At 41.9% G+C, this 24135-nt stretch overlaps 2 protein-coding genes across 5 annotated transcripts; one reads left to right on the top strand and one right to left on the bottom strand.

Moving 5' to 3' along the window:
- Positions 1–959: 959 nt before the first annotated feature.
- Positions 960–13327, bottom strand: TDP2 (tyrosyl-DNA phosphodiesterase 2). Of its 2 annotated transcripts, XM_074987583.1 has the most exons (7): positions 13151–13327; positions 12982–13055; positions 10097–10261; positions 7171–7262; positions 6605–6723; positions 2725–2895; positions 960–1628 (listed from the first exon to the last, which is right to left on the bottom strand). In XM_074987583.1, the coding sequence occupies exons 1-7, from the start codon at positions 13325–13327 to the stop codon at positions 1347–1349; spliced, it is 1080 nt and encodes a 359-aa protein (XP_074843684.1). In that variant the 3' UTR covers positions 960–1346. The 2 variants fall into 2 exon arrangements, with proteins under 2 accessions (XP_074843684.1, XP_074843685.1); XM_074987584.1 differs by lacking the exon at positions 2725–2895.
- Positions 13328–13377: 50 nt separating this feature from the next.
- ACOT13 (acyl-CoA thioesterase 13) lies at positions 13378–21330 on the top strand. 3 transcript variants are annotated; one of them, XM_074987585.1, is made up of 3 exons: positions 13378–13773; positions 18210–18394; positions 20715–21330. In XM_074987585.1, exons 1-3 carry the CDS (start codon positions 13378–13380, stop codon positions 20869–20871), a joined length of 738 nt encoding a protein of 245 aa, XP_074843686.1. In that variant the 3' UTR covers positions 20872–21330. The 3 variants fall into 3 exon arrangements, with proteins under 3 accessions (XP_074843686.1, XP_074843688.1, XP_074843687.1); XM_074987587.1 differs by having other exon boundaries at positions 13629–13768; XM_074987586.1 differs by lacking the exon at positions 13378–13773 and adding an exon at positions 14527–14942.
- The last annotated feature ends 2805 nt before the right edge of the window (positions 21331–24135 follow it).

Here is a 24135-nt window from a genome sequence, read left to right as displayed (position 1 = left end):
TGCATGTGGCTGTTAAAGAAGCCATTTGCAGTTTCTTAACACTGCTGCCTGAGACCGGTATCTATCATTAGAAATAGCAATTACCTTATGCCTAGGTTCTGAAAGTTTAACACTTAAGTTAATTGGTTTTTAGGACTGTTACATGCTGGAAGCAGGAGAGCTGGGGGAGCCACCCAGCCTAGCAGCCCCAGTGAAGAGGCTGTGGAAGGAGGAGTGTCTGAGGCTGGGGCCATTTAGGGCTGCAGTGAGGTAGAGGGGAGATCTAAGGTTGCAGCTCATTTAGGGATGTGGGGGATGTAAGACTGGGGGAAGTTTTGGGGCTGCTAACGGGTGCAGGTCTCCCCACTCCCCAGCCAGGGACCCTGCAGCTTACTCATATTAGCGGGGAAGTTCACTCCTTTAGTGAATATAGGTGGGTATACATGTCCCTCATTTTAGTGAGTACTCGTAAGGAAAGTACTCATTGAAAGAGGGATGGGTGTACATTCTGTTGAGGATAATGTGGCTCTAGAAGTGCACTAAATGAAGGAAGGATGCTCAAAAAGGTAAATTCATTCCAGGGGATTTAAAAAAAAAAAAAAATCTTAATTTTCAAAAGTTACCCGAACATTTGTTTTCATGTTTCTACACACTCATCTCTTCCTCATATCTAAATTGACAAAGTGAGCTATTTAATAGCCCAAGAACAAAACTTGTATGTCTTCTCCTTAAGGACAACTGAAAAAGCTTATCTAATAGTCTCAGTTGTTCTCAAAGCCAGTCTATAATATTGCAGTTGTTTATTGAACTACTTTTTCCTGTCTTGTTAACGTCTATTCATCCTTTTTGAAGATGTCAATGTTATTCTTTAAGACTGAACTCTGAACAACATGAGACGATACTTGGCGCCTGATGAGAAATAAGGCAATGATTATGGCATTAACTGTGAAAGAAACAGACATTTGTACAAAAAATAATTTTCAATGAATATTTATTAAGACTATTACAACAAAAAAATATAAGAAAAAGTCTGAATGTCAATGCTTTAATACTTTGATGGAGTCTATTTCAGATTGTTTTCTCTCTTCCATTTAAAAGAAATTTTGTTTTGTATTTCTGTACTTTATTGCCACAATAAAATAATTTTTAAAAAGTTTCCTAGAATGCATACAAGGATAAAATTGAAAGAATTTTGCTTTTCTAATATGAAAACAACCCAGCAGATGTTAAATGAAATGAATGAATAACCCCTTAGGATTGTAAAATAAATCCTAAGTAAGTTTAAAATATAATTTTTGTGAAAGCTAAAAGTTAAGATTTAAGAGGTTTTGCAATAATACCAAGATACTTTAAAACCCTTGTTTTCTTTATAATATTACATCAAAATCACACAGAAGACCCCAATGATCACTGATAAATCTGCCACACTCTAATTTTTCAAGTCCAATTAAGTCCAAACTCCGTGGAATAACTTGTCCACCTTCTGCTGAAGTTCGGAAGAATATGCGATCAAATCGGAACTTACACTTGTACCTTCCATCCAGGTTAGTATTGCAGTTTGTGTCCCATGTATAATGGCAGTGTTCTGGTTTGCCCAAAAATTCCCATATATCCAAAATATTGTTAGGTAAGCCACCTACTTCAGTAACCTGACAAGAGAAAAATGAAAAAAAAATATTCAATCCAATAATGCCTTTAATATTACAATATCTAAATTCTAGGTTCAGCCAATGATTGTCATATATAACATAATGCTTTTTCTGTATAGCACCAGCCACAATAGCAAATTACAACTATTACAATTATTTTAAATATGATAGCAACTCAAGAATTTCTGAATATAAAAATATAAACCACTTAGGACACTGACTTCATGTTTCACTTTCCAAACTAAAAAAGTATGCAGGAAACCACAGCATTTTTAAGCATTTGAACCTGGTAGCATAGGGCTGGGCCTTGAATAATTTGCAATACCCATAGTTGGAACACTGATAAATTTTTAAGTGATCTTATTTTCAGTCCATTCATTTTAGGGTGCTCAAATTTAAAACACAGGATTTCACTCTCCAAGTACTGAGCACCAGCAGTTCTAATTACCATGTGAAACTCTGATGTTCAACATCTCTGAAAACTGAGGGCTATGTTTCTGAAGCAGGACAACTAAAAACGTAGCACACAAATAAGGATATTTCTGAAAGCTAAAGCTTGAACAGACTCTGTATTCCCTTACACTAAGCACACTAGGGAGGAAATACCACTCTCTCTCAATTTTAAAGTCACTTCAGCTGTAACACTGTTCCAAAAGAGAAATGCACAATCCAGCATAAACGTCTACTTGGCAACAACCTCACTTCTCCCAATCTCTCTTTAACAGATGAGGACACTATGGGTATGTTTACACAATAACTAGACACTAGCAACTCACCCATGCCAACTTACCTGACCATGTTTTATTACTCTAATATCTGGGCTCCAACCTGTTCCCAGAAATTTATACAACAAAGCAACTGCCCTGTAAACCAAGCCCTGTCAGCTGGCACAGGCCAGCCGTGGGTTTCTCTGATGTGTAGACATACGCAAAGACACACGTGTGCCTGTATTAGAGTAGAAAGCTCAATATCTCTGTCATGCACAAATGATTCATGGGAAGTCACTATCTTATAAAAAGAAAGGAAAACCCCCACAAGATTTCACCATGTGATTTTTGCTCTCCAAGTAAATTTAAGTGGATTTACTGCTATTGACCTCATGGTCTCTTAGGTTTGTATCCCCTCCAAATATAACAGTAGTTGACTCTGATGCTTCCTGCATTGTCTTTAACACCTGTCTCAGCTGGTTTATGCGTTCCTTGGCATGACTTTTTGTGCTTTCTAGATGGGAAGTCATAAGGCAGAGTTCATTACCAGATATATTCACCTGTTAGACAAACAAAACACATTAGATCATATACCAGGGAACACAGCTGATAGACAAAACAAACCATACTGTTCAAATACAACACAGGAACATTCTTCTGCTTGTTAAAACTGCTATTACATACACAAGAAAAACTGATTCACACCTCGGTACTGGGCCTTTGTCCTTCAATCTCAGTAGAGATTGAAAGTTGTGATGTTGAATGTTATGTATCTGTATGGACTATAACAACTCCGGTACTCCTGGAGACAGCTATAAATTTTGTCCCAAGACAGAGTGAAGGTAAAAGAGACATGTAGCTGACCTATGCTCCACTCAGAGTACCAGGGTTTAAGTCAAGTCATTGGGCCTTTATTCCTACTGTCAAATGAGGTTTTTGACAGTTAAACCTGCTGCTAGCAGCACTTTCATGTTGACTTTCAACTAAGAATTCCAATCTGGTTCAGTTTACTGCTTATGTATGGCAAGAAATACTCCTCATTCTAAAAACTTCAAGGACATTTTGCTGAGCAAGACAAGGACAATCTTTTTAGAGTTCCTTTATGAGGCCAGGAATTTCAACTTTTTACTCCAGAGCCATGCTAACCACTCCACACTTAAGGCAGAAGTTGCCTTTTAGTTCAAAGCTAATGCTGAGCCCTACTCCAACCAAGTGAAACAAATCTGCCCAAAATTTAATATGTATTATTTTACACTACAGTAGAACATATTTCTGAAAAGCATGAGTTGTATATACAACCTTATATTTGAAAGATTATAAAGACTGTAAATATACACCAGTAACTGAAGGGGAAAAAATTAATAGGCTGTTTTTTTTTTGTTTTGTTTTTGTTTTTTTTTTTAAAAAAACAAAACAAAACAAAACACACACACACACCCCTACCTCACACCAATCAGGAACATCAAATGTTTAAGGTTTTAGTTTATACGATCCAGCTGGTTGTTTTTCTTAAAATATATCAATGCTGAAATACGGCATCCCACATAACTTTGCCCTCCTTTTCCTACCATCCTATGCTCCCTTTGTGTAAAAAAGCTTCATGTCTGGCAGGCATGACAGTTAAACCCTTTACTTTGATGATCTGGTAAAAAAACACACTGCAGTATAAATTTGCTACACACTAGAAGTCAGATTGAACCATGGATATTGCATTTATAGCTTATTATAACCATCTACAACCCATCAACAATCCATCCCCCTTAGCCTTTCTCCTTGTCCTTCCTTTCCTTCCTATAACTGAAAGGGTATTAACAGGTCACTTCACCAAGAAAGTCCATATTTCAATGGACCAAACTTAATATATGTAACTTATAACTAATGTATTTCGCTAAGGCACTCTGGGTATATCTACACTGCAAACTATGGCTGGCCTACACCAGCTGACTTGCGCTCAGGCTAAGGGGCTGTTCATTTGAGGTGTAGACATTCAGGCTTGGGCTTAAGATCTGGGATCCTCTTACATCACAGGTTCCTAGAGCCCAGGCTCCAATCTGAAGCCAAATGTCTACAGACAACTAAGAGTCTGACAGCCCAAGCCCTGCAAGTGAGAGTCAGCTGGCACCAGACAGATGTAAGTTTTCAATTGCAATGCATTTATAACCATTGAATACATATGCCAGACTTGAAGAGCCCTCTGTAAGCTTGAAAGCCTGCCTCTGAGAGTAAAAGAATTTGGCCTTATAACAGATGTTACCAGAACCACCTTCTTCTCTCATATCCTGGGATCAAAACAGCTACAACACTGCATCTGGAGATATATCAGACCATCCACACCTTGCATTTCTACCAGCAGTTGTGGACAGCTTAATCTATAACCCTCCTTGGCTTGCTTAAGAGTACACAGATTTGAGTTTGAGGTGTAACTTGCTACAGGACAGGAGGTTTAACCATTTAAATGGTTAAACAAGCAGAACTCTGATCTGGGAAAAAATTTAATGAGAAAGTGCAGTGGAATTCTATAGTTCTTTGTTATGTATACAAAACCTAAGAGATACAACACTGAAGCTGTGGCCACACTACCCCTCCCTTTCAGACGGGGCATGTTAATGAGGGATTTCAGAAGATACTAATGAGCCGCTGACATGCAATGGTGGCCGCGTGCAATTCGAAAGTGCCACTTGTGGAACGCACACCACCTGTGTAGCCGGGGGCCTTTTGAAAGGATCACCTGATTTCAAAAGCTGCTGCTGCTTCTTCGAAAGCCCCTATTTAATTTTAGGAAGAAGGGGCTTTCAAAATCAGAGCATCCTTTCGAAAGGCGCTTGGGGCTACACAGGCAGTGTGCATTCCAACAGTGGCACTTTCGAATCACATGCAGCTGCCATTATGCGAATGAGGCACTGCAAATTCATCTCAGCGCCTCACTAGCACTTTCTGAAATCCCTCATTAAACACACCCTTCCAAAATGGAGGGGTAGTGTGGCCACAGCCACAAGGTCTCTCTTGTTGCAGATAGATGTAGGTGGCATGATGGTGGTTGAGTATGGCTCAGGACAGTGGTGTAATGTTACCTATAAACAATACACATTTGTTGGGGAGTGCATGATTTGGTAAGAGCATGGGAATGCATAACAGTACAGTTTAAATTGTTTAAAGTATGCTTTCTAGTGTTTGTATTGGAGACTTCAAATCTAAATGTCTGACTTTTACATGCTGTTTTCCTCTTTGGTTATGTCTACACTAGGAAGTAAAATTGTATTTATTAAAGTCAACTTTATACTATTAGATATTACAAAGTCGATGGTGAATATCCATGCATTAAGAAAGTTGGCACAATGTGTCCCCATAGCTTTGCTAAGTTCAACTGTGTCAGCAGTACATTGTGGGTACCTATCCCACAGTTCCTGCACTCCCACTGCATTCTGGGCTTCTTTGCCAGTGTACTGGGGACAAAAAATGTGCCACAAGTGATTGTGAATATCTGATATCATCCCAGACTGCACTGCCCTCACTGCCCCCCCGCATTAAAAATGAACTGCCAAATGCATTTTGCCACCACTTTTCTACCACTCGCCTCTGACACATGCTGTTACAAGGCTAGCAGGCCAGTCCTGAGAAATGTAAAATGCAGAAATAAAAATCTGGAAAGTTTCAGTCTGAAGCTGTTGAAAAGTTGTTTTTTGGTATTGTTGAAATGTTTGATTTTGATAGTGTTATTTTGAGTAATTTCATTTTGACCCGGCAGTTGTGTGGTGGGGGTGTTGAGCTGGAGAGCCCAGCAGCTGTTGGGTGTGGGGTGGGGAGGGGAGAGTAAGCCAGAGACCCTGAGTTAGTTCCTGCTGCCTACTCAACTGGAAATCAGCAGAAGTAAAAGCGATGGTCAGAACAGACACATTGGGTGAACTGTGGTATAGTTCTGGAGGCCAATAAAATCAATTAAATTATACTCCGTCTACACTGGCATTAAGTTATAAGTTTGAATTTAGTGTTACTCATCATGAAAAAAGCTGGAGTAGAAAAGTCAACCTTAGGCTCCCCTAAAATCAACCTAATGATAACTGTAGTGAAGATAGGTACATTAGAAATCAACCTAACTCCCTTAAAATTGACTTTATGCTCTAGCGTAGGCATAGCCTTATATTATAATGTTCCATTTATGCATTCTCCCCTCAAATTAGTACCCATATTTACAACCTTAACTCCGAACTAAAAGAATTATGTCCTTAAACTAGACATTCAATTTATTTTAATATATAAAGACCCACTTACGTGCACAACTAATAGGTTTCTCATCATAGAGGTTGTTGGAAAAGGTATTATTTCGTGCCTCAAAAACTTCACTCTTGAGTTTTTTAGCATTATGGCAGTGAAATAACCATCTATATTACCTAAAGAGGAATAAGGAAAGAAAAGTTCAGTGTTGCAATGCACTGTATTCATCCATCCCTTCATACAGAAGAATTATATATTTTCAGAGACCTTTCCGTGGTGCACAGTTCTTATACGAACCCATACACATAGCTAATTTTTGTAACAGTGAAGGATTGGAAAAAATTAATTTTGAGTCTGTCCTTAACCTTAAAGTCTGTCTTTCTAAAAGCAAAAGAGCCAGAAGAACATGGCAATGAAGTTGGTCTTTTATTTATAATTTGCAAACTAGATTCCAGAATTCAGAAGCCAGGGAAATCAATTTCACTGACTCCTTTTCCTGCCTTTCAGCTTCTCCCAATAGTCAGAGGGGAGTTAACAAATTAGTGTGTAGAAAACAAAAACATTTCTAGCTTCTTCTCTCCATCTGAAGCAGATTTCTCAAATGTTTAGACATTTTTTTTTACCTGGAATGATTGTGTAACTAACAGCTCTCTTCTGTAGGTAACTGAAGTATGGTGGAATAACCTCCTGTAAAAACACCACATCTGGACTGTATCTGGAATCAACAAGACAAGTTCATAATATAACTTTTAAAACAGACAAGGTTTTCCCATTTAAATGCCAAAGGTTAAACACAGTGAGATTTTGGGCTTAGGGGTGAGTTTTTTGGTTTTTATTTTATTTTTTTTAAAGGTAAAAAGATTACGAAGATTTTAAAGAATCTCTGTCATATTTGTCAGCATATAAACATGCCACCATATTTGGAGGGAAAAAAGAAAGATTCAAATATGCATTTTACCAACAAGTTACTCATATGAGGTTTAATTTCCTCATGTACATCTGGATCTTGCAAACATCTACACATTTCTAATTTCATGCATATGGGCGAATTTAAGTTAATGATTAAGAATACAGCTTCAGAGAACTATAAGCCCCAAAATTTCTGAGAGAGTTCAATTAAGACCAATGACCTTTGTGATAAATACCCAGACTCCCAGCCTAGGCAGAAAGGTAAAGGACAGCTGCTCTCCTTAGCCTTTACACAACATGCTTTACATTTTTCTGTCCCACTACTAGCATATGCTAGTATGACATGACAAAAGTAGCAACCTATCACTATTTTTATGCAAACATGCTCCCAGCAAGTACAGAGTCCAACACTGGGATAATCTACATAAAAGGGAAAATATAGGGCCTTGTCTATTCAAGAAAAATTGCACAAGTGATCAATTTAAAACTGATCCCATAACCCTTCAGACACATTTAAAAATTGGTTTAGTTTGTAGTACTACATGATAACCTTTATGCCAAACCAATATAAATAAGGATGACACTTGTTTGAGTGTAACCCACCCCACTTTTTGGAAATGCACTGATTTAACTACAATCATTAACTCTGCAGTTTTGGTGCTTCTCCACAATTTTTGCTGAATTCTACCTGTCCCACGAGTTTTAGGTTTTCATTTTACACAAATGGTTCTAAAGTTATCTATTGCAAAAATCAGTCCAGTAGACCAACTCAAGAGTGTTGGACAACGTAATTTTTAAGGTGAGAGCTCCCTGTTCCCAATCAAACTCACTCAGCAAAGAATAAAATGTCAAAGATGTGTGGGACTATTTAGCAGCTAACATTTTAAAAAGAATATGAAAAAAGAAATGCAAACACTATGGGTAGTACCATGTTCAGTCTGCACAGTTCAAACCACAGGAAGTATGGAAACAACAGTAATGTCAACTCAGCCACTTCATACATAATTAGGATTTTACATTCTGATTCCTCCTTTTTGGAAGGCATCTTTTATGTTTTTCTTAGAAGACACAGTATAAAATAAGGCAAACTGTGCAACAGGTTCAAGTTAATATTGTCACTGGAAGCAAAGTATTTGCATTTCCTGGCATTACAATCTATTATTTCAATTCTACAGTCTCCTGACTCACTACTACAGCTAGACATTTAATATCAATTATGGTTATTTTTTTAAAAAAAGTTATATGTCACAGTGACTAGCTGACAAAAGCATTTAATACCAAAGCCTGTATATCGAACCTCTTTTGGCCAAACAAATTGCAGCTTTTAGTCAAGCTATGTTAAGATTACACACATTACAAAATTTGTGTTATAGTATTTCTGTATTTGGTTCTTGGATATAGTGGGGGTGCACATCCTACAGATACTTATGATATTGGACAGTCTAAATCAGTGTTTCTCAACATTTCTTCATAAGGTACCACTTTAAAGAAAATTATAAGTACCCCCAGTACCTACAATTTTCAGATATGCAAAATTTTTTCTACCTTTGCAACACATTTGTTTAAACAACTTAATTGTAACTGGTTGGTTGGAAAAAATTGTCTATAGGCAATAAACTTGCCATCATACTTATGACTGCACAACGATAAATAAAAAATATTAAATTAACATAAAATAAGTCCAGCTTTTTTATTCATACATATGTATTTATTTTTATGCAAACATCAATGAACAGTGATAAATTAGTTAAAATGTTTATTGTAATTTCATTGAAGGCGAAGTTTGAGCTTGTTTGGTTGAAATCAAATGTTCAAACCTAGGTTTCAAACTGCTGAGGGACACAATTAAATCAATTATCGGAGGGGTAGCCGTGTTAGTCTGGATCTGTAACAGCAACGAAGGGTCCTGTGGCACCTTATAGACTAACAGAAAAGTTTTGAGCATGAGCTTTCGTGAGCACAGACTCACCTGTACATTTGATACATACACGAAAGCTCATGCTCAAAACTTTTCTGTTAGTCTATAAGGTGCCACAGGACCCTTCGTTGCAATTATATCAATGTTTCTGACACCATTTCCTGTGCACTACCTTCTTCTAAATCTGCAGTTTTAGTCTTTGTTCCACAAGGAATAGGTCCATTTTAAACCTTTTCAGTTGTAATTATAAATACTAAACCAAAATTGCACAAATAGCAATTTTATCACTTACTTCAGAAAACAAGCATAAGATTCCAGAACCAGGCACCACCAGCTCCTGACTTTAACCCAGTCCCCACCCCCTCCTCCAGAGCCAGTCACCCTGCTTTAATGCAATGCACCCTCCTCTCCTCCACAGCCAGGTAGCTCCAGCCCTCCCCACTCCTTCCCTGCTATAATCCAATACCAACAACTCACCAGAGTCATGGCCACCATCATCACTACCACCCACTTCTCCCTCCAAGCACTAGGGAGGAATGTGTGCACAGAGTGGCACACAGTGCTCTCACGCTCTGAGAATTTTATTGCGCAAAGAGCCTCATACCACTCCAGTGTGCATACCCCCCGGCACTTCTCTCACGTACCCCTAAGGGTACACATACCACATGTTGAGAAACACCAGTCTAAATGTTAAATTGAATTACAGAGGAAATAATACTTACAATGCCAAATAAGAACACACTCCTCTAGCTCTGTCCTGTTGATTTCCTAAATCCAGACCATCAATATTCCAGGTAATCAAAGAGAATCTGCTCTCATCTTCTTGTTGCCTGCAGTCTACATTGTTAGTAGTAGTGCTGGTGTCAACATCAGCAGTCAGGTCAATACTAGACAGAATATTTAAAATTATGATTACAGAAAACAGAGCATTTACTCTGAAATAAGGTCCAACTTCTAAAGCAAGGGTGGCAAAATTATGGCCTGCAGCCAGATCTGTCTCACAAAGCTCAGGGCTTCCCTTTTCCCTCCGCATCAAAGAGCCCCTTGCCCCATTCCCCTTGCCTGGATCTGGCCCTCCAGGCATCCCCATGTGGCTGGAGCACCAGTTCTGGCTCCCTGCTCTGGGGTGGGGGATAACCCCAAGGGCCAAATCAAGGCAACCCATGGCCAGATCTATTCCACGGGCTCTGCCTGGCAGGAGGAAGCAGCTCTGCACACTTCTGTTCCAAATTCCCCAACTGGGGGAAAAGCAGCACAGGAAACCGCTTGCGTGGAGGTCGCCTGCCTCTTGCTCCCATTGGCTTGTTCAGAGTCGTGTGCCCCCTACGGAGCTGCACCAAATAAGCACCCCCCAATCGTCTCATGTACTTCACATCCTACGCAGACTATGCACCCCCATCCTGCTCCTGCACCTTACTTCCCACCCACCTGTAGAGGTCCTGCGTCAGTTGATTTGGATTCAAGTTGCTAAGGAGATGTTTAATTGTGGTGCAGACCATTAGTCTGGAGTCTGGGCCCTGGGACCCCACCTGAGTATCTATATCATCATTAAAGAGCACCAGAACTCAAACCCTATGAACCCAAGGCAGTTGACATGAGTCAGCTATGGATTTTTTACTGCACTGTAGGTCTGCACCTAAGGTCTGGTGTACACCATGAGGGAAGATCTGTCTAAGGGTATGTCTACACTTACTAGAAGATTGATTCCTTCAGGGTTGATTTAGCGTGTCTCCACTAGTTGCACTGAATCAAACCATCAGGGCTCTATGGTTGGTCCTGGTACTCCTCATGAGACAAAGCATGTACACAGGAGCTTCTCTCACCAACCTCCCTTGATCCCAGCTACACAACTTGGAATTGCCCATCTTTGATTGATTTTTTGGTTTCACGTAGACCTGGCCTCAGATACACAACTTCAGCTATATAAACAGTACAGCCGAAGTCAGAGTCAAAAATCTACTTACCAGGGTATCATCATTGTGCTGCATAAACAGGAGAGCATCTCCCATCAACTTGCTTAGCACTCCTCTGGGAGGTGGTGTGCACAAATCAATGAGAATGCTCTCCCATCAACTTAGCTTGTTCACCAAAACCAGTAAACTCATGCTTGCTGCACTGATTGTGGGTGCCAATCTACTGGCAAATGTAGACATACCGTAAGTCAGTTAGCATGTGCCATAATTATCCATTACCCCAAGCAACTTACAGTTTCCCCCTTCACTCCCATTTTTAAAGCCAGACTGTCCACACCAGCCGGACAAATTTACTATAACCTACTTGAGCAAAATATTGTTTAAGGCACAGTATGAATAATGGTTGGCAGTGTTGCCTCAGGCTGATCACGTTGCATTTACATTCTAAAACTAAAGTACTCTCTCTTCATTGTGTTTTTACATGCCCCAGTGCTAGATATAAAGTTTTCATAAAAATATGAACAGAGTTTGCTGACTGATAGACAGTCTATTCCATCACAGAGTCTAATATCCAAATTATGGAATAAATGCCAAGGGACAGTATGACTGCCTACTTACAGTCAACAGTTATGATTACATGAAACAACTGTGCACAGCTGTCACAGTCACACCTGCATGCTCATGACTCAGCCATCATCCAGCTGTGTGCATACCAAGTGCAGAACATCTTCATTTAGGACACTCTCCCTCAGACAATAAAGGCCAGGAGCCTAGGGACTTAGCCCCCCCCGCATTTGCACACATGGCAACACACACGCAGCTGATCCTTGGGCAGAGGAGACATTACACCACTGGGGAAGCATAACAGAGAGGGAGCCGTGCTAGTCTATATACTATCAAAACAAAAAAGCAGTAAAGTAGCACTTTAAAGACTAACAAAATAATTTATTAGGTGAGCTTTTGTGGGACAGACCCACTTCTTCAGACCATAGCCAGACCAGAACAGACTCAATATTTAAGACACAGAGAACCAAAAACAGTAAGCAAGGAGGACAAATCAGAAAAAAAAATGATCAAGGTGAGCAAATCAGAGAGAAGGGTGTGTGTGGGGGGAGTGTGTCAAGAATTAGATTAAGCCAAGTATGGAAAAGAGCCCCTAAAATGACCCAGAAAATTTCTATCCTGGTTCAAACCACGTGTTAATGTGTTGAATTTGAATATAAAAGAGTTCAGCAGTGTCTCTGTCCAAAGTGGTGTGAAAATTCCTCTTCAGTAACAGGCAGACTCTTAAGTAATTAACAGAATGGCCCGCACCATTAAAATGTCAGCTGACTGGGGAAGCGGTTTAAGGGAGAGTTTCAAGACTGGTTTACACGGCGGACGCAGGAAGAAAGGAAGTGATGCTACTGTCGCTAAACACTCAGCCCATCGGGAGGCGCCTCGGGTGCTTTTCCTAGTGTCCCTTTGTGCAAAGGAGGACGTGCGTCGGCTGCCGGGCGGGGCACACAGGCGAAGCACAGACACGGGGCGGGGAGAGAGGGAGGCAGTCAGAGTCCAACAGTCACAGCCTAGGGGGGAGGAGGCGGCGGGTTGTGAAGCACCGGGGAGAGGCGCTGCGCCCGGGGCTCGCTTGCCCGAGAGTTGTAGCATTTGCCCGCCCGCCCGCCACCCTCCCGCGCGGCGCCGCCGCTCACCAGGGCTCCGGGGGGCGCCTCCCGCCCACGTCTCGCGGGTCCAGGGGCGGCTCGAAGTAGGCGTTCAGCGCCCTCTGCAAGGCAAAGGAGCGGGCGTGAGGCGAGGCCCGGTGCGAGTCCCCTCCTCCCCCCGCTTCCCCGGCAGCCCCACGCCCGGGCCGCGCCCCACCTGCAGGTGCCAGTCGCTGTCCTCCAGGCAGCGGCGCGCCAGTCCCAGGTTGCTGCTGGTGATGGAGGCGAACTCAGCGCACAGGCGCTCCCGGCGCTTCTCCAGCGCCGCTGCCGCCGCCTCTTCCTCCGCGGGGGGCGGCTCCAGCTTCCCCTCCGCTGCGCAGGCCCCCTCCATCGCGCCGACCCCGCCGCTTACCGCCTTCGCCCGCCGCCTCAGCCACGCGCATGCGCAGCGGCGAGTCGCGTTCCAGTTCGACAGGCGGGGGAGGAATGCGGGGACGGAGCGAGGGCGAGCTCGGCCGGGGCTGGGCGCCTGACCTGTGTGAAGGTGGTCGCAAGGGCCCGTGGAACGTGGTGACGTCGGGTCGGGCCCGCCCCGCCCCGCCCCGCCCCCATCTTCCGCGGCGCGCAGGGGAAGCTCGCCGAGCGGTGCAGCGGCTGCCGCGCCCGTCTGACTCTAACAGCTGGTGCGAGGAGGCGCGTGCCCTGGGCTGGTCTCTCTGCGGAGTCAACGCGTCGCAATTGGGCTTCTCAGCCATGAGCTCCCTCACGCTGCGCTCCCTGCGGGAGGCGGTGGAAGGGTGGCTGAAAGCGCCCGGGTTTGATCGGGTGTTAAGTAAGGTACCGTTGTAGCTTTGCAAGTAGGTTTAAAAAAATCGGTGGGGGAGGGCGCTAGGCCGCGCTGTGTGTGCAGGGGGCTGGACTCCAGCAGCTCTCAAGGTCCCTCCCAGCTCTACGAGATAGCACTGGAAATAAACCTGTTTGGCACTTGCTTAGCGCTTCGTCATGGGAAGAATGTGTCCTCCGGAAGGTGTCCAAAGTCCTGGGTGGGAGTCGGTATTGTAGCTGGCCGGCAGATGTCCCCGGCGTTTCTCGGCTCTTTAAGTGAAGTGATTTCATTAAAAAATGAACTACATGCTTTTTTCACTGATGGTATTTTTCAGAAAGTGAGGAAAACTGGGCTGGGGCGAGGGTTTGGGGTGAGACGAAGGAGTGGAGGGCCTAGGGCAGAAAGTTAGTGGGGCCACTAGGGGTGAGGCCCGGGGCAGGGTGTGTGTGGGGGGGTGTGTGTGTGCAAAAGTCAAGGTAGGTGGGAGGTGCAAAAATTAGGCAGGGAGGTAGAAAGGTGTGGGGGAGGGTTTACCAGCGCCACCTGTGTCAGGGAGGGTGAGCTAAGGTGGTGGCTCCTACCTGGCCAGTTATTCTTTTCATGATGACATCATTCTGTTACCTGGGAGGAAAATGCTTGGGGGATACAGGGCCCTGACCAGGGGAGGGGAATGTGGGGTGGGATGGTATGTAATGTGGCATGTGTTGTACAGGGGGTGCAGAGTTTGATTTTGATTTTTCAAGTATTACTTCAATTAACTTAGTCTGCCTGCTCATTATTGAGGTGACTGAAGCATTCATTAGTGCCTGATTGTCCATCATGCTTTTTCTCCATTCTCTCAGCTCAACTTTTTCCCTTTGCTGCCACTTCAAAATAATTGTCAATCATTTCTTGCCATGACCTCCTCCTCCTCGGCATTTGTGGCAACCTCATGTGGAGGGGACTGGGGCCTCTGCTTATGATGCAAGGTCGCTTTCTGCAAAAATGAAACGTAGAAATATTAATTGTGTTGTCACTAGCAATATTTTTATCTTTACTTGGAACAATGAGCATACTGACAGAATGAAGGGGTGTCTAGCTCTATGGAAGAACATACTTGACTCTTAAGGCTGAAGGATGCATGATTCCAAGCATAAGGATTTAAGCTCTTCTGCAGCTGATGTTTACCTTCAACACCATAGTAAGCTATCTTGTGGTCACAAGAAAAATTTTTGCTGCATTTCTTATTTTCCACTGGTGCAGCCTGGAGGTTTGGGGGCGGGGGGTGGCACCTTGTTTAAAAGCAGGCTTCTCCACGACTTAAAAAATCATTAAAAAATCACTCCAAGCATGCACATGAGCCAGGCAAGGATCTGATCGCCCATGGGCTAGGGTTGGGCTGCTGCATGTCTAAGGGGGAAGGAGATGGCTGCAGCATGGGCTTTTTAAAGCAGCACCTGGATTTTAATGCCACACCATGATTTAAAAACCAGTAAGGCTGCATGAGTTTTGCCCTGCTTTGGGTGGGTCACAAGCAAAAAAATCACTAGTGACTCACAAAAGTTCCAGTGCGTTCTAGGTTGCAAAATGAGACAACAGCCTCCTCAGAATAAGAAAAAGTGATAGGGAAAGATTGTGCATTCTGTCTGGGTACAAAGTTGGAAAATTTGCAAGAATGCTCTGTGGGTCAATGATTTCAGCTTCCTTAATGGTGGCTTGGCACAGTAAAGTGTCTTACCATGGAAGCAGGAACAAGTCCAGTCTCCCCAAAAATCTTCTGAAAAGAATCCAAATGTGCCTAAGACCTTCAGTGAGATGTCCATACAGGATCAGCGCTCCATCACCACAGCAAGTTCTGAGGGAAACGGGCAAAGACCGAGTTCCCCCCACCTGCTATGATTGCATCATACTATTTTCAGTAGAAAAAAGCATACTCACCAGACATGCCCTGTCCAGCATCCCGGTTTGCCTCCAAAGCTGCCTCCTGAGATAAGGGGACAGGCGTCAAGACAGTAAATGGGTCCTGGCTTGCAGGATCTGCTCTGCACTCAAATGGATCCTGCTGTTGTCCACCTCTTCCTCATTCAGCAAATCAGAGTACACTTCAGATTCTGCCAAGGAATGCTCTTTAATGAGGAGTCAATGTGTCTTCTGAGGGAAGAGGTTGTGTCTGTTCCAGAATAGCATGAAGTTCATTATAATATTGGCAGTTCTGGGGAGATGCCCCAGACCAACCATTTGCTTCTTTGCACTTTTGATAATTTTGCCTCAGGTCTTTGGTTTCAACATGGCACTGCTGAACATTCCTTATGTACCTTTTCTGAATCGTGCCTTGCAACATCGTCATGTAAATATCAGCATTTCTTTTGCTGGCTTTGACCTGAAGGAAGATAGAGTCTTCCTCCCCCACATTGTAGTGAGGTCCAGGATCTCCTAATGGCTCCATGCTGGGGCTCTTTTGCAGTCCTGGGGACTCATGGCTTCTGTGTGTGCTGCAGAGGTACGGTCCAGACATTTGCTCGCCATGCTGACCAGTGAGGAAAGGAAATAAGACTCAAGATTCCTGGGCTGATGACCGCTGCTTCCTGTCACCTATTTCCTGTTCACCTGGAGACCAACGGAGGTGAAGCAATGACCAGAAAGGACACATCAAGGAGCATTGTGTGACAGTTTGAGGCTAATAAAATCGATTTTAATAATGTTGTCTGCACTTGCAGAGGCCCACATTGTAAAACTAACTTTTAGGAGTTACTCCTGGGGAATTTGGCATTACAGAAGTTGACATTAGAGCCCCTTAAAATTGACATACTGAGCGCTGTAGTGTAGACTGGTGGTTTATAAACTTGACCTTAGACCCTTAAATTTGACTTAATTTCCCCGTGTAGACCAGGCCCAGGTGCTAACACAGCTGAGTTGTTTAAAATGTTATTTCACAATAGCTGTACCACCCCTCTGCTTTATGAAAAGGGACTTTTTAGCAGTGGCTGAAACTAGGGCTACATCTAAAATTTAGACTGACCGAACTATGCCAATCAGTGGCATAAAAATTCAGACCCTTAGGGCAGTGTAGTGATGTGTCTAATTCCCAGTCTAGACAATGCTAGATTGATGGAAGAATGTTCTTACCTACTCTGTCTTACAACAACGAAAGAACTCCCATTGCTGTAAATCTTCTCTAGTGTACTGCACCTGTCCATTTTAACTTTTCTAATACAGATATATGCAGACTCCATTTTAGGGTTTTTACAAATGTTTCAATTATACTAATCAATAGTGAATGGGTGTTATTACTATAGTCCTCAAAAACAGAATATCCATGTGCCACCTTTAGTAAAGTATTACTTTCAAAGATAAACAATCTCTTACAGGGAACCTATTTTCATCTCTATTTATGACAGTTCATCCTAAAGCCACTCCCCTGCACCCCCCCCAACCCAGGGATGGATGTAATGCAGTTTCAAAAACTACTTTTCCTATTTTAAATTTACTGTGTAAGTCTACAGGAGCTTAGTTTTAAAATTTATTTTAAAACTATTTCATTAGTGTGTTGCTGAAGATTATAAAATCACATATCTGGAAAAAAAAAAACGTTGTCCCCTCCAGTTTGCCATTGAGCATAGGGGCACCAGTTTAATAGTGCTGTGTAGGGTCCTCTGTATTCTAAGACAAGCTCTGGTAAGCATACTGGTAAGTTTTCCCATGGTGAAGCCCTGAATATGTTGGACTAACATTTCTAAGTATTCCTTTCAAAATACTGATTTAGTACCATTTAAACTTTGATATTGCTTCACTTTAAGGATTCCTGACATGTTCCTAATTTTTATCCTCTCAAAAAGAGGCAACATAATACTAATCTACTATATCATGCAGGGAAAAAAGCAAAGCAAACATTAACTTTTCATCAGCTCTATGCTAGGTATAAAGTCAGACAAGTCCAATTTCCATTTTGAACATGAATAAGAGGTTGTCCTTTAAACAGCTACTGAAAGCTGATGGTGATTACAATGAACTCACTATGCACACTTGAGACATAAGATCGGTGAGGTAATCTCTTTTATTGGATCAGATACTGTCGGTGATAGAAACAAGTTTTTGAACTTAAACAGAGCTCTTCAGGTGGAGTTCATCCAGTAAAAGATATTCCTTACCCGTCTTGTGTCTCAAATATTCTGGGACAACATGGGTTTCACAACACTGCTGTCAGTGGGCATATTTGTTTTTATAGGAGTTATGTATTTCTGTAGGGAAACAATTTGAAACTGAAAATTTATAAAAACATCTAACGATTTAAATCAATGTTTTAGTCCTTCATTTTTCTCCTTCCCTCATTAGTTTAAGAACTGAAACAAGATTTACTTTCATCTTGATCTGTTTACTTTGAGAGCAGTTAGTAGACTTCTAGTTGTGCATATGTTTCCCATTATTGGTATTTTTAATTAACAGAATTTTGTTCCCCCTTTGTGTTCAGATGACAGTTCTGTCTGCAGCTCCTGGAAAGGTTGTTTGTGAAATGAAAGTGGAGGAGGAGCACACAAACAGAGGTGGCACCTTGCATGGAGGTTTGACTGCCACTCTGGTAGATGTAGTGTCAACCGCAGCACTGCTATACACAGAAAGAGGAATGCCTGGGGTCAGTGTGGATATGAACATTACGTATGTATTGAACGTGCTTACTGACAAATATTAACTCTAAATGTCTGATACATTCCCTTAACGGCCTGGATTTTGCTAAGTTTTTCTTTAATGAACTTCCCTCTATGGTGACAAACTGCGGTACATTCTGAAAGAACAACTCAAACTCTGTATAGATCTGGTTTGGGAGTATCATTGTGTGGTTTAGATACTGGTTTGAGGCAATTAAATGTTCTTAAAGCACCCTTATTATTGCATGTTTAGTTTAATGCTGTCAATTGCAATTAACTCGCAAGTCAAAAATAATCACAATTAAAATGTTAATTACACTGTTAAACAATAGCATACCTGAATTTATTACGTTTTGAGCATTATTCTATATTTTTGAAGATATTAATTTCTATTATAGTTCAATAGTGTACAGTGCTTGCTTTATATTATAAATATTTTCATATGTAAGTGTTTCAGTTCACTTCATACAAATACTGTATTAAAGTAACTTACAAATATCGATTTTATTTTTGTTACATAACTTACTCAAACAGTGGAAAGTTCTAGAGTCTACAAGTCCACTTAGTTGTACTTCTTGTTGCTATGTCTACACTAGCCCAAAACTTCGAAATGGCCATGCAAATGGCCCTTTCGAAGTTTACTAATGAAGCGCTGAAATACATATTCAGCGCCTCATTAGAACGCCGGCAGCCGCGGCACTTCGAAGTTGACGCGACTTGCTGCCGCGCGGCTCGTCCAGATGGGGCTCCTTTTCAAAAGGCCCCCGGCTGCTTCGAAATCCCCTTACTCCTATCTGCTCATAGGAATAAGGGGACTTTGAAGTAGCCAGGGTCCTTTCAAAAAGGAGCCCCATCTGGATGAGCCACGTGGCGGCGAGCTGTGTCAATTTCGAAGTGCCGTGGCTGCCAGCATTCTAATGAGGCGCTGAATATGTATTTCCGCGCTTCATTAGTAAATTTCGAAATAGCCATTTCAAAGTTTTTGGCTAGCATAGACACGGCCATTGAGACAGTTGCTAAGACAAACAAGTTTGTTTACATTGGTCTGAGCTAATACTATCCACTTCTTATTTACAATGGCACTGAAAACAAGCATTCCAATGGGACTTTTGTACCCAGCGTTGCATGGTATTTATGTGCCAGATATGCTAAACTGTCATATGGCCCTTCATGCTTTAACCACCATTCCAGAAAACATGGGCTACGTTCATCATTAAAATAACGTGATATTACATCTGTGACTGACCACCTGTGGGGGAAGGAAGGAATTATGTCTGAGTCTGTTTTGCCCCTATGTTGCCATACATTTTATGTTAGTGTCTGATAATGTATGTGCTGCAGATATGATAAAACACAAAGAAGGATCAATCTAAAGATAGTTACCACATTTAACCCAAGGTTTAAGAATTTGGAAGTGGGACAAGCTATGGAGCATGCTCTTAAGTGTAATGCTCCAAACCACCAAAAAGAAAATCAGCCTCCTTCTGGTACCATTGGACTCAGCTAATGAAAATGAACGTGTGATGGTTTGCACTGCTTTGCATTATCATCAGGCTGGACACATGTTCTCCGGGATTGTGGTAGAAGCATGAGAGGGGGACATATGAATCGTTAATGTATGTGGCATGTAACTATCTTATACCACAAGCTACAACCATGTCAACAGCTAGCTGTTCATATTTTCAGGTGACTTTGTATGCAAGAAACAGGTAGCATTTTTTCCCAGAACTGTAAACAAACTTGTTAGTCTGAGTGACTGGACAAGAAGGAAGACATAGTGGACTTGTAGGCACTGAAATTTTCCATTTATTTTGAATGCAGTTATTTCTGTGCACAATTCTACATTTTTTAAAATGCAACTTTCATGATCAAGAGATTGCACTACAATAATTGTATTAGCTTAATTGAAAAATGATTTTACAACTTTAATAAAATAGAGGGCGCTTTGTATTCTGTGTTTTAGATATCTGCTGTATATAAAATTGGTTTCAATTAAAAGTATTTAAAAAGTAGTATTGTTTGACAGTGCAGTTACACAATTAGTTCTTTAAGCATGATTTTTAATTGCTTGACAGCCTTAGTTTACTGCCTTAGTTACATTCAGACAGCCAATTCCAAATTCTGTAATCTTCTCAAGCATGACATTTCAGAGGAAGCAAACAGTGTAGGCTCTGCATGAGGGGAAATTGCAAAAATTCAAGCTTCTGAAATGATACACGAGTAACTGCAAACTGACTCTGGTAGCTCCTTTTAAAAATTGTTCTAAATAGATGAATGTTCCCTGGGTTGTAGCTTGCTGTATGTAAAACAGTTCTGTCTTCTCATTCAAGATACATGTCTCCTGCTAAGATTGGAGAAGAACTATTGATCACTGCTCAGATTTTGAAGCAAGGAAGAAGACTTGCTTTTGCCAGCGTGGATGTAACAGTCAAGGGAACCGGCAAGCTTATAGCACAAGGCAGACATACAAAATACCTAGGACATTAATATAAAAAAAAAAAAACCAAAACAAAAACAAGGAAAGCTTGTGCTTAAGAAGCTAGCAATGTTCTGGTGGGTTTTATTTTGGGAATTTTAAAACATAATCAAGTCTCTACAGACTGAAGGCAGTTAAACGTTTTATGTAAAATTAGTTGGTCTCAGTCCCATTCCTGGTGGACAAGTGTTCACATTGTGATTGGTGCTAAATCTGGGCTTGTTGCAGTCTTGATAGACCAAGAATTGAACAGACGTGGAGAACATTCTGCTTTTATTGTGCCTGTAAATTTGGTGGTTAGGCTCCCTAGCAGAACTGCATGAGGAAACTTTTTTTTCCCCTCTTTTCTGCACCTCTCTCATGAGAACATTTTTCCAGGGCTGTCAGTTTGTAAAGTTTCAAAAATTAAAGCAACTATCAAACTGCATTTTTGTCCTACGCTGTAAAGTGCCATTAAATAACTGCTGGTATAAATGCAGTATTCCTGTTTTTAATCACTGATCGGAAGTATTTTGCAAATGAAAAATTGAATAGTGAGCCTATAGCTGAAAACCTTTACGTTTGTCAAATAACCTGTAGTAAGTACAGGCCTAGTATGAGGCCTTAGGCCTGAAAATACCTCAAAATTATCTCAAAATACCCCACAACAACATAGAGACAGACGGGATGTATTGGGAACAGCCCTGGGAGGGTCTAGCCTTGGCATGTCCCTATGGAACTCGGCAAATATTGAAAATCTCAATTTAAAAATCAACACTGTGGTGAATGGAATAGGCAAAGCAGTTAAAACTGGGGGAGGAATTAGTAGTCTATTACTGGATCAGCATGCAATCACTATTAACAATATGCATTTAATTGCACAAGGGTTTAAACACCTAAATGCTACTATTCTGTCTCTTATCAACAGCATACAAAACAATAACGTTTCACTGGCAGTTGCCTGTACAGCCTATGGCAATAGGGGAATAGAGATTGTACAGCAAAGTGTGCTACAGTTACAGCTTCAGAATTGGCCACGTATCCACACCAGGCATCCATCATGAACCAAATACAACAACAGGGCATAAATCACATGAGGCCTATCTTTCTGCAATTTGATAAATTTGATAAAATCCCAAGACAGAATCATGAGGAGGACAAGAGTATAAGCCTCATGATGGCAGTGCCTAGATGGGTACAAGAGCCAGTTAAGGTTTACTATGCAAATAGTGTAGGGACGTTGGTAAACAAGACATATGTGCAACATTACCCCACTGTGCGCTTGGTAACTGAAACTGGCTCAGAAGTTAATCAAGCGTGTTGCACGAAACATAATGGATGATGGTTGTGTGAGTGCTATGCCAAAATTGACATTAATGCCACTACAAAGGGCTGGGCATGATTAGTACAAAAGGAATTAGTTGCAGAGGTGGTGCGAATTCAAGAGATGGCATGTGCCATAGGGTTTCATAATTTCTCCATAAATGGCAATACCTGCCCCACAAGTGAGGCAGGATTCTGTGTGCCTGTGACCAGCACCATTCAAATAGGAGCCTGTGCCTTTTGGCCAACAAGAAAGGGTAATGCTGTCAGCGAAATGATCATCCCACGTGAACGCTTACAAAACTTGTTAATTGACCTGTTTCCCCCTGTGAAGTTCTTACAGCTAGATATACATGACTTGGTTGCAAGAACTAAGGAATCCCTAATACCAATAGCCCAATTGATTCAACAGCAGATAAATGAAATTGATGCGGTGCACCAAGAGGTGGAAACAGCCCGGTGGGCGATTCCCGAGGATGTGACTTTACAGCCAGTGGTCTGCACTCTAAGTGTATTCCTAATGGGGATCCAGGCACTAACTGTTGTTGTGTTGATAGGAATGTGCAGATACATGATCCGTCAGACCAAGAAAGCTAAGTTACAAGGTTGAGTAAACAAAGGAATGGAAATGGCAATCAACACTGCTGTGGTATACCCAAACACTCATTTCATGGAGTTAGAAGTTAAAGAGATCACAAAGTTATAAGCCATATATATCCATATATATATATATATATCCATGTATACTCCATATATATCCGTAACCTACATTGGTATATCACCAAGGTATAAGACCTATATACTAAATATTCCATGTGCACATATATTCCATAATACACGTTTGTATCTTTGGGATAGTCTCTATATTCCAACGAAGCCCTCAGTAGGACAATAGGTGTCTGACACCCCCCACGAACTCAAGGTCCGGGGCCTAACATTCCCAGGCCCATCATAAGGGACTAAAAAATAATTGGATAATAAAATCTGCCTAATAGTCGTACGAGGGAATGTGCAGACTAAAAGACAGATGGGGCATGAATGTATGGATGATGACATAAGATAACCACACAACAGTGTTTAGCCCACTGGGCTATCCTTAGTCCATACGTTATGCTTTTCCAGGACGATGGGTAAACACCCTCCCCATAAAAGGGCAAAAAGTGGGGGAATGTAGTAAGTACAGGCCTAGTATGAGGCCTTAGGCCTGAACCAAAGTAATGGTCAAAACTTTGCTAACAAAGCAAAGTGTATCTATAAGCAAAAGGAATGCAGTGCTCACAGAAGTTGGCAAGAAGAGGGTTGATGTTGCAGAAACCTATCTACTTAGCATGTTGAAATAGGAACATGGCACCAGAACACCCGACCCTGGAACATTCCACAGATAAGAAAGAACAGGCCGACCCATCCCAATGACGGGCAAAAGGGTAATATGATGGATAGAGTTCTGTTCAAACCATGTACAAGGTGAGAGGCGGCACCTGACTACGTAGAAGGGCGGTACCTCAATACGTCAGGAGTGATGAGTAAGCTGTTTGTACCTGTGTATAAGAATGTAATCTTGGGATGTGGTCTGGGTCCGGCCGAGGGGGCAGTGGAAAGTCCCGCCACTGACTGAGCTGAGTCCATTGACTGTGGGTGCATATTTGTAGTATGCCCTGACTTAGACTAAGAAATCTACAGGGAACTACTACTGTATCCAATACGGCAATAAACCTGGCCGACGTGCCTTCGCACCTTACTAGACTCTGTGGTCATTGGGGGTTCTCTTCGAGTCTGCTGTGTCAGCTATCTGCCGAGCCGGGCAGCACACAGAGGGAAAACACGCACGTAGCCGAGTGCTACATTGGAGAGAGCAGAGCACCACCACGCTGGTGGCAACTCTGACAACATAACCTAATTCAGAAAAGTTCAATAAATGTGAGTACACGTTTAATAAAAGCTCATACAATAACATTAAGTAAGCTCACTTAGCC

Source organism: Carettochelys insculpta, chromosome 2 (genome assembly GCF_033958435.1).
Source record: "Carettochelys insculpta isolate YL-2023 chromosome 2, ASM3395843v1, whole genome shotgun sequence".
Classification (NCBI taxonomy): domain Eukaryota; kingdom Metazoa; phylum Chordata; order Testudines; family Carettochelyidae; genus Carettochelys; species Carettochelys insculpta.
The sequence above is the reverse complement of the archived record's forward strand: the minus strand, read 5'-3'. Positions and strand labels throughout refer to the sequence as shown.